General features: G+C 54.0%; 1 protein-coding gene and 1 long non-coding RNA gene across 2 annotated transcripts in view; one reads left to right on the forward strand and one right to left on the reverse strand.

Moving 5' to 3' along the window:
* Nucleotides 1-1,247, forward strand: part of RGS14 (regulator of G protein signaling 14) — a 13,633-nt gene extending 12,386 nt beyond the window's left edge. The window contains exons 12-14 of the mRNA XM_081825771.1: nt 8-79; nt 161-275; nt 524-1,247. Coding sequence (XP_081681897.1) covers nt 8-79; nt 161-275; nt 524-726 — 390 coding nt within the window. The 3' untranslated portion in view covers nt 727-1,247. The remainder of the gene's footprint in view (nt 1-7; nt 80-160; nt 276-523) is intronic.
* Nucleotides 1-10,986, reverse strand: part of LOC145722618 (uncharacterized) — a 99,202-nt gene that overhangs the window by 45,377 nt on the left and 42,839 nt on the right. The gene's annotated exons all lie outside the window — the stretch shown is intronic.

The following is a 10,986-nucleotide window of genomic DNA, read 5'->3' on the forward strand; positions in this document are numbered from 1 at the left end:
GCAAACACTAACGGTGGTGCGCTCTGCCACAGGTGTGGAGATTCCCGAAGCTAGGGACATAGCCCAGCGTCACAGCCAGGTGAGAGAGAGAGAAAGGGCTCCCCCTTCTACCCACTGCACCTCCCCTCCCAGCTGTGGCTCTGACTCCGCGTTCTTACAGGGCAGCCAACCTAGAGCCCAGAACAAGGCTGCCCATCCCCCTCCACTGTCCCTCAACTCCATGGGTGAGGCGCCGAGTAGTCTCACTGGGAAGCGGCAGACCTGTGACATTGAAGGTACTTTGGGGACGGTGGGAGCTAGGGACCAGAAGCATTGGGGACCATTGAAGGTGGGCGGAATCAGAGAGGCTTGAGCTGAGGCCGGGACCTGCATGTCCTTGGGGCTGGAAGAGTGTCCATTGGGGCTGGGGGACCCGAGGGGTTGAAGGGCGGAAGGAGGTTAGGGAGGCTGTGGTCATAGTAAAAGCAGCAGGACGGGGGTGGGCTAGCACCACTGGGCCTCTTGACTCTGTGGCCACCCTTAGGCCTGGTGGAGCTGCTGAATCGGGTGCAGAGCAGTGGGGCCCACGACCAGAGGGGCCTTCTGCGCAAAGAGGACCTGGTGCTTCCAGAATTTCTGCAGCTGCCGGCCCAAGGGCCCAATTCCCAGGAGGCCCCACCACAGACTGAATCAGAGGTCCAGCCCAAGGGGGACCCCTCGGACTCCACTGCCCACTCGGGCCTCTGACAGCTGCCCAGCAGTCCAGGCCGGCTGCATGGCACCTGGCGGGCCAAGCATGCCATGGGCCCGCTCTGCATGCCCTGTCTGTGCCATGAGTGTCCTTGGCCCCTTCCTGCCATGGGCAGGCCCGCAGGAAGAGCTGGACGAGGGTGGAGAGCGGGCTTAGAGGAGCCACACCCCACAGCTACCAGCGCTTGGTCCCTCATCAGTTCGCTCACCCATCCCTTGCTGCCAGGTCACTGAGGGGAGGTGGGCCTCGCCTCCCCAGTACAGGCATGCCCAGCACAGAGGGGCGGCGTTGGCGGTGCCAGCCCCCCACCCTGGGCTAGGCCTCAGCGGGGAGCAGGAGGTGGGGCTGGCCCCTCCTCAGGGAGCTGGAATGAGTAAGGCCTGGGGGTGCAGGCGGGCAGCCCCTCACTCTACTCACATAGGCTCTGCTGGACGTATGGATTTTGCAGTCAGCCTGGGGCAGCTGGGTTTGTCCTGGATGTACGATATTGTTATTATAATAGTAATTATTATTCTCCCATGAGGTGTGTTCCTTGTGTGCCTGTCCACCCTGTGTTCCCCCCCGCCCCCCACAACTGCACTGCCTCTGTCACCAAGGTCAGTGCCAGGAAGCTCTTGGGGACCTCAGGATGTGCCCCCCGACTTCCTGTTGTCAGAACTTCTCTTCCTGACTGCACAGAGTATTGGGGTGTGAATATGAGAGACAGACAGAGACGGGGAGGGAAGGAGGAAGGGGGGAGGGAGGGGAAGGCCCTTCTGGGGAGCTGCGCCTCTGCCACCTGCCCTCATGCTCTTCCTCAGTCTCTGGATCTGAGGAGAGCACAGCATCTGGTTGTTGTCCTCTACTTCTAGTAGTGCTCGAGTGTGTCTCTGCAGACATGGCTGTGGGCTCCTTGGGATGCATGAAGGGCCTTGTGGAGGATACTGGTTGTTGTGGTGGGGGCAGGTTCTGTTCCTTGCCTGCTTTGGCTGGGTAGTCATCCCTGTCCCTAGGCAGCCCACACAGGGAGGGGGAGCAGGGAGGACCTCCCAGAAGGAGGGCCCAGCATGTGGGCAGAGAAGCCGGACTCAGTCCCGGTGCCGCTGAGACAGAGGAAACAAGGGGACATGGGAACCTCGAAGGGACACTTGGGGAGTGAGGGACCCTCCTGACCCCCTCAGGCAGGTCAAGCTCTCTTCCCCACTCCAGTTCTTTGTGCTTGCTGTCCCCTCTGCCAGGAACTGCCCCCCCCCCGCCCCCATGCCATCATGGCACCTCGTTCTTGAAATTCCTGAGAGATCAGTGGGGTTTGCTGGCCCATCATGCCTTTCTCCAGAAGTTGAACCCAAGCCTTTCTCGGGGGCCTTCAGCCCTCTGCCCCCTCTGCTCATTTTGCTTGGCTGGGTTGACCAGACCCCCTAGCTGCTGGAGGGGGGCTCATGACCCAGGCCTGGTCAATCAGAGTTTGGTGCAGGGATGATTCTCTGACCCCAATCAAAATCCCAGTCCTGGTCATCTACCATTTCCCGGGGATTTGAACAGAGGTTATGCAGGGAGAGAACCTGCATGTCAGTGAAGCCAATACAGGACAGCAGGACTGAGAGATAGAAGGAGATTCTTGACAAAATTTACCTGAACACCTAAATTCACCCAGGCCTGAAGTCAACCACCCCTAGACATTCTCATTTAGGCAAGCCAACACATTCTTTCTGTGTGCATGTGCCTGGGACTCTGAGTGGGTTTTCTATGACCTGCAACCACAAAAGTTCTGCTTCATCATTCAGCTTGAACACCTCAGCAGAGCCTTCCCTGGTCACCTGATGCTGTGATCTAAACGTTTGTGTCCATCCCCCCACAACCCCGCCATTCATATGTTGAAACCCCAGTCCCAAGGTGATGATGGTATTAGGAGGTGGAGCCTTTGCAATGTGCTTGGTCTTGAGGGTGGAATCCTCGTGAGTGAGGTTAGTGCCCTTATAAAAGAGATCCCAGAGAGCTCCCCCACCCCTCCCACCCTGTAAGGACAGAACAAGAAATTGGCTGTCTACAACCTGGAAGAGGGCTGTCATAGACACCAAATGTGCTGACACCCTGATCTTGGACTTCCAGCCCTAGAATTGTGAGAGATAAATTTCTGTTGCTTATAAGCCACCTAGTCTCTGGTATTTTTGTTATAGCAGCCCAAACGGACTGACACCAGATTTGAAGTGCTCCCCAACTTTGTTCTCTACAATGCTGTCTAGTTTTCTTCCTTCATAGTGCTCATCCCACTCTGTAATGACCTTGTTTACTTATTTACACTTGTTGGCTGACAATATGAAAAACATGCCCTGATGGCAGTGACCTTGTCCCTCGTAGTCATTGCTGTATCTCTTTGGCCTAGTGGGAAATGATTCCACAGCCTCAGATAGACCCAGTGAAGGACGCAGGGACAGCAGGGCAGTGGGGTCCTGGGCAGGGGACTGCATAGCACCAGGATCACAGTCTGTGGCCAGATGGGGGTAGGGAGACAAACCCATGTCCCTTCCCCAATCAGCTGCAGAACCTTCCTTATAGTTCTGGGCCCTGGGGTTTCTCCCTTGGGCGCAGAGACACCTTTCCATGTGCCTAGATAGAGAGGTGGGGACACCAGGTGAGAGATGGGTATCTTCCCAAAGTTGGCAGATCCTGCAGGCAAGCCCACCCTTCACCCATCCCTGCCTATCTGCAGACCCAGCAGTGATGCCTACTACTCTTAGGGACCAACAGAGGCGATTGCCCCATGATAGAGGAGGTCATGGGTCAGGTGGAAGAGCCTCTATAGATGTTAGCTCCTGCAGGGGGGAGGAAAATTCACATCAACTCAGGCCCCCAAGTTAGGCATGCTCCATCCTTTATCTCATTTTTTTGTCCTCATGACAAAATAGCCTGGTGGGGATGAAACCAAGGCTACAGGAAGGGAAGTGACGAGTCCAGGATCCTGCAAGGAATTTGTTGCTGGAGCTTGACCAGCACATAGGCTGTCTGACTCAGGGACACACACCAAGGAGGAACCCCTGATGGGAAGCCGGCACCCTCTTGGGGGAGGATATGTTGATATGGCTGCTCTGGGGAGCAGCTTGGGAGTTTCTGCTAAAAATTAAAAACACACAGCATGTGACCCCAGCAGTATCACCAGAGAATCACTCACTCCCAGGCACAAGGAGCCCCATCCCTGCAGGGTTGTTTATGATCCCAAAACTGGCAAACAGACAAATGTGGGTGGGGGTGTGGTATGGGGTAACAAAAAGGTGGTGGTGTGTCTATGCTCTGCAATACCACACAGCAGATAAAGAATTGGGTAGAGCATGTCCTGCTATGGAAACTTCTCCAAGATGTGTTATCGTTCGGTAAAAGAAAGTGGGGCAATGCCTATGACATGATACCTTTATATAAACCACAAACACAGAGACACACTTATAAGGATACAGAAAGAATAGAGAACATTCTAGAAGGATACATGTCAAGCAGACAGGAAAATGGAGAGGGGACCAGGACTGGGGGTAGTAGTCAAAGGACACTTTCACTTAAGCTTTAATGCTTTTTAAAGGATGCAATTAAAATAATTATAATAGGGTGCCTGGGTGGCTCAGTTGGTTAAGCGACTGCCTTCGGCTCAGGTCATGATCCTGGAGTCCCGGGATCGAGTCCCATATCGGGCTCCTTGCTCAGCGGGGGGTCTGCTTCTCCCTCTCACCCTCCCCCCTCTCATGTGCTCTCTCTCTCTCAAATAAAAAAAAAAATCTAAAAATAAATAAATAAATAAAATAATTATAATAACATAAAGAACTTCTCAAGGCCACTTATTTGTCACTCTGGCCCACTATCCCTTTCTCCAGAAGGAGAACCAACTCTTCCTTTGGGGGCTTCAGCTAGCACCCACCTTGGCCCACTTTGGCTGGCTGCTTTGTCCCTCTGCCACAATCCCGCAACATGTCCCCTGAAGCTGTCCTGGGCTGAGGGAGACCCAGTTCCCTCCTCCCAGCTCTGCACTCTCAGAATTCCTCAAGGTCCTGGCCCTCACTGCAGTGATAGGGGTCCAGGCCCAGGGGCAAAAGGCACCAGCTGGTCAACCCGCAGGCCGTTTTCAAAGCCCCTGCACTGCATGGAGCTAGGCTCCTGGGTGGCTGGGAAAAGCCATGGAAGCTGCTTCCCCCCACCCCACCAGATGGGAAGCCTGGAGGGGAGTCTGCCTATCCACCCAGCACCCAGTGTGAAGGAGGGGAGAGAACACACATTTGCTGACTGCTCTGCAGTCCCCAGCACCCCCACCTTATGGAGGACACAGGCAGAGAGCGGATGTGACTGCCCTGAGGACAGCCAAAGGACCCAAGCCTCTGAGAGAGAAACTTGCTACCTGTCTCTGGTCCCCTTACCCTTCTTGACAGTCGTGGCGACAGTCAAGCGGATGGTATGGGACGGGCACAGGGCAAGCAGAGAGCACACAGTGACCTCGGCTCTGGGCCAGGGTGGGGGCAGGTAGAGGCACCAGCTGCTCGCCTGGTGCTGGTTGGAAGTGCTGACACAGCGGTGGGCAGATGCTCCCTGGGGCAGCCATCCCTACCCCCAAGAGCGAGCACAAGGTGCACCGTTCAGGGGGCCTGGCCGGTGATCAGGTGACTCCAGTTTCTGGGGGATTAGAGGCTGGAATTCAGCTTTCACAGGGAAAGAAAGGCCCGGATGGGGAGGAACACATGTTGAATCAGACGCAGCCCAGGCGCATACCGCTGCACAAAAAACAGGGCCACCATTCATGTCCCTGGTGGTCCTGGCACGTCCAAGAAAAGCTGAAACATGAACACATGTGTGTATCCTGTGGCTCCCGTATTGTCTAGGCAAGGGGTGCTCTGTGACTATCTCAGCTCCTATCTCCAGAGAACTGGCTTGGGGGTCGAACAGAGGCAGAAAGCCAAGGAGAAGCGCCGTAGAACCAGCATGCCACTTCTAGGCCAGCCCAGGATGCTGGCGGCCAGAATGAAGTCCCAGCCAGCTGGGAGGGGTGGGCAGCAATAACCCCACTAGCCGAGTAGGCCCCGATCTCCCAGCCTTACCGCTGAGGGGCTGGAGGAATCAGAAGCCAGACCCAAAACCTGGAGCGTGGAGTCTACTGCTGGAGCGTGGAGCCTGGAGCCCAGACCAGAACCTGGAGCCAAGAGCCTGAAGTCTAAAAACTGGAGTCTGGAGGGGCACCTCCCTGGCTCATTTGGTAGAGTGTGAGACTCTTGATCTTGGGGTTGTAAGTTTGAGCCCCACGTTGGGTGTAGAGATTACTTAAAAATAAAATCTTTGAAAAATAATAATAATAAAATAAAAACTGGAGACCGGCATCTGGGATTGGAGGCTGCAGCCCGGAACCTAGAGCCCAATGCCTAGAAGCAGAGCCCCTGCTTGGCTGGACATGGGATGCCTGAAACCGGAGCCAGGAGACTGGAGCTGAGATCCTGGAGCCCGGAACCTAGAGCTTGCACCTGAGAATTTACGGTGCAGGGCTTAGAGCTCCAGGCCCAGAACATGGAGCTCAGAACCTGAGGTCTAAAGCAGGAGCTCAGAGCTTCAGGTCTGGAACCTAGAAGCTAGAGCATAGGACGGCCATCTGGGAGTATGCTGGTCCCTGAGGCTGGCATGAGGGCACAGGGCTGGAGCCATATTAGGAAGGGAGCTGCAGGGAAAGAGGTGATTTCTGAGAAAAGCCCAAAGCAACCTCAGCTCTTTTGGCCACAGACTTTAGCCTCATCAGTCAATGAGTGACCGGTGCCTGGGCCACCAGGATTAAACATTACTCAGGGCACTTATCCCTCAAACAAGGATGGGGCATCCTCAGGTCAGCTGCCCCTGCCCTGGGTCCATGGATCTAATGTAGCCTGCGGCACCCAATCTGGAAAATGGGGCTTGGTTGGGAGAACATCGCAGGGCCCTGCTTCTTCTGTGCCAGGCAGCTCAGATGGAAGTCCAGATTCTCCAAGAGAGGACAAAGTCAAGAGGGCCAGGGGAGGGACTGCTCTGCTCCCTAAGGAGAGGAGGGAGGTGGCCCCTAGTATGTCACGCAGCCCATTGGTGAGAATGGCTGCCTCAGCCACAGACAGAGGATGCCCCCATGCGTGTGCAATGCACACTCACATCTGCGTCTGTGTGCAGCGGTGCTGGCCTGAATACTGGGGTGGAATGTTCACGGCCGTGTCCCCCGTGTGCAGCAGCATGCTGACTCACTGTGGGGCTTATATGTTGGTTGGAGAAATAAACAAGTTGGTTCAAGGAGACAGGAGGAGCCCCATTGTGGGATTACACTGGTCGTTAATCAGTTCTCCCAAAAAAATCCAGCTCATGGAGGGATGGTCTAGAATGTTAGTTTTTCTTCCCTTGATTGTCCTCAAACTTTAGGTCCTGCAGAAAACTTACATGCAGCAAACTGTATTATTTAAAGGAGCCAATGGATCTTAGCCGGGGATTACAGAAACAGCTGGTTGTGCCAACTTCCACAGCTCGCTCCATTCCTGGACCAATTACTTGTTCTTGGGATCATTCTCTACTCTGCTCAGCAGTTTTGCTGCTCCCGGGGAAACTGTTTTCATTGGCACGACCAAATTCCCTATCTGTCAGTCTGTCACGTTCACGTTGGCCACGCTGTCTCGGCTCCCATCTCCTGCTCCTTCCCAACCCCTCACAAGCTGCCCCCGCCCCCAGTACTGCCCCAGGACAGCTCTCCCAGGTCACTAAATCCGCTCTGTCCTCACAATACCTGACCTCTCTGCAGCATCTGACCTGGCTCATCAGGGTGTCTCCGTCTCAAAACGGGGGTGACCCTGGCTTCTGGGGCATCTACTTTTCTGTTCTTCTTCCCAATCCCTGTTATACCTGTTGGTTTCCTCTCAGGAGTCCCTCTTTTCTTTTCTTTTCTTTTTTTTTTAAGATTTTATTTATTTGCGAGAGAGAGAATGAGAGACAGAGAGCATGAGAGGGAGGAAGGTCAGAGGGAGAAGCAGACTCCCTGCTGAGCAGGGAGCCTAATGTGGGACTCGATCCCGGGACTCCAGGATCATGACCTGAGCCGAAGGCAGTCGCTTAACCAACTGAGCCACCCAGGCGCCTGGGAGTCCCTCTTTTCTTTGCCCTCCCCCCAAATATGGGTGCTCCTCCAGGCTCAGCCCTGGGCCTTCTCTCTCCTCAATGTGCACATTCTCCCTTGGGGGGGGTGGGCATCTTCACAGGCCACACCTGAGGCCCTTGAGGCAGGCAGGACACCAAGTCACTCTGGGCCCCAAGGCTGTGACAGGACACTGGTCTTTGTACGAGCAGGGGCAGGTTTGAAAAGAGAGGGGTAACATAGTTAAAATTGCATTTTGAAAAGCTGGCTGGCTGCTACTTTGGAGACTGGATTGGGGGGCACAAGGGCAGAAGCAGGGAGAGCACTCGGTGAGAGATGGTGGACGGGACCAGGGAGGCGGCGACAGGCTGAGGGAGCTCCTGCAGAAGGGGAACGGGGAACACTGGGTGACGGAGGAGAGACAAGGAGGTGGAGGAGAAGGACATGTCAGAGAAGCTTCTCTGTTTCTGGATCAGATCAGAGGACCACATGCTGCTCACTGAGGCTGGGAACAGGTGGGAGGCCCCTTCTGGGCTAAGGAGCACGTCGTGTGCTTCAGACCCACAGATCCAACTGCTCACACCAGAGGCACTGCAGACACAGTCTGTTCAGATGGATCTTGGCATCTTCCCTCCAAAACTGCTCCTCCTCCTGGGTGCCATTTCTCAGTGTGAGACACCCCCAACCACCCAGGCTCCAGGCCCGGAGGTCTGGGGGAGGCCGCGGCCAGAGTACCGGTGGGCAGACAGGGCAGGAGTCAGCATTCAGGGGACTTGCAGTCTGACACGGACTGAGAGGAGGCAGAACGTAAGCGGGAGGAGTCGAGGTGAACCGAGAGGCTCGCCTTCTCCATGCTCTCAGGAGTCCTGACAACAACTCTGGTCAGCTCCGAGTGCTGGCGCTTTGCTCGGTGCTCTAGCGGCCACCCTCCCAAATCCTTTCGGAAGCGGTCACTGTCTGCAGCATTTTATAAGGATGTCTCTTGCAGTGCATATGATCAGTAACTGCGTCCTTCCCTAAACCCCAAGCTCCATGAGAGCATGGAAGGTAGACTTCAAAATTATCAAAGATCCTAACTTTATTAAAAAGAAGCACCCCTAGTTCATAAGGAGCACCTTGGATACAGCTGCTTCTGCTCCAGGTCTGACCAGAGCAGGGCAGGAGAGAGGAACAGGGCCTGTGGTCTATGTCCCTGGACCCACTGTGGGTAGGGGTGCCTGGAGCCAGACCGCCTCCGAGACCAATGTGACTTTAACAGGGCTTGTGAGCCCAGGGACAATTCTGACACAAGAACTCAGCAATGACTGCCTGTCCCTGGCTCAGAGACACCCCTCCCACCCATGCATAAACCCCAGTCTTATCCAGATCACTCCCTCCAGTTTGGAGAGTTTCCAGGACACCCAAGCATTCGCTACATAAATTAGGGTTCAGGAGAGGACATGATGCAACCATTAAAAACAACATTGGCACTGAGTGTAAATACACAGGGAAAGTAATATGTAATAGTAGGTGGAAAAAGAGCAAGATGCAGTCTTCCATAAACACTAAAATCCAAATAGGTTTAAGAGGTACAGAGAAAAGGATGAGAGGCAGTGTTCTGTGACAACAATGTGTCGAAGAAGTAGGATTGTTTTTATTTTCCTTTTTCTATGAATGGAGACCTTTCTAGGAAGTACCACGTGGCTGATTGCCTGCCCCAGTTCTCCAGAATCTCCCAGAACAGGTCATAAGGCTATATGGCTGATTTTCCAAACCAGGGCACTTTTTAAGTGAAAGGGAACTCTGGGCTAACAGTCATCAGCCAGGACTTGGCCAGGCAAAACAGGACTTATGGTCACTCTACCCAAAACCAATCCCAGCTGCACCTCTTCCTCCCACCTCTCCCTGATCCCCTAGGGGTATTGTGGCCTAAACTGTCTGAGCCACAATGTGGTGGGGCTGGGATCCAAACCCAGGCTGGCCTTCCTCTCTGCTCTCAACCACTTCAACAGAGACAACTCCCCAGTGTTCTGCAAATTAAGTACAACTAGTTAACTTTTGTCACATTAGAGGGGAACTGTGCAGAAACGTCCATCTACCTTGATGGGAAAGGCTGGGTCTGTGTCACCCTAATATATGTAAGATATTGAATAGGACAGCAGCTCAGGGGGCCCTAAGCAATCAAAGGGCAACCGGTGAGCCAAGAGGAGTTGTTGACCTGAAATAGGGCTGTGAATCTAGAGGAAGTGGGGCCATTCCCTCAGGGGGGACCCTGCAGCCATCCCAGGGACAGTGAGAGGGACACAAGAGCATGAAGAGAACACACATGCTGAGGGACTCTTCTAGGCACTGAGATGGGTCAGCTAGCTCATTGACTTCAACCCACTGCAAAAGAGATGCTGGTTGCCATTTTTTTTTTTTAAGATTTATTTATTTGACAGGGTGCCTAGGTGGCTCAGTCGTTAAGCATCTGCCTTTGGCTCAGGTCATGGTCCCAGGGTCCTGGGACTGAGCCCCACATCAGGCTCCCTGCTTGGTGGGAAGCCTGCTTCTCCCTCTCCCACTCCCCCTGCTTGTGTTCCTTTTCTCTCTCTCTGTCAAATAAATAAATAAAAATCTTTAAAAAAAGATTTATTTATTTGCGAGAGAGAGAGAAAATGAGCGGGAGGGGCCGAGGGAGAAAGAATCCCAAGCAGATTCCCCACTGAGTGCAGAACCTGATGTGAGGCTTGATTTCACAACATCTCACAGCCCCGAGATCATGACCTGAGCTGAAACCAAGAGTCAGATACTTAACCGACTGTGCCACCCAGGTGCCCCTCTGATTGCCATCTTATAGGTGAAGTGACTTGCCTCAGCACTCCAGGCTGACTCAGGGATTAGACCAGGAGAGAGCTGGCCTAGCCAATCTTGGCTCAGCGTAGAGAAGGAACTCAGCTAATGTTCTTGGAAATGGATGGATAGACACATGACTGGCTGGCTAGGTAGATGTGTGAGGCAGTGGATGGATGGATGGATGGATGGATGGATGGATGGATGGATGGATAGATGGTTAGACAGGTTACTCGGACAGTTGCCCAAGCTAGATTTTGAGTGGAACCCACCACAGCTAGATCTGTTAAACCTTCCTCCTGTAGAAGGGAATCTCTCTTCTCATCTCTCTTGTGAATCTGGGCCCCAATTCAGGCTCCAGAGTCCC

Source organism: Leptonychotes weddellii, chromosome 7, assembly GCF_054177405.1.
Source record: "Leptonychotes weddellii isolate Sample4059 chromosome 7, ASM5417740v2, whole genome shotgun sequence".
NCBI classification, from domain to species: domain Eukaryota; kingdom Metazoa; phylum Chordata; class Mammalia; order Carnivora; family Phocidae; genus Leptonychotes; species Leptonychotes weddellii.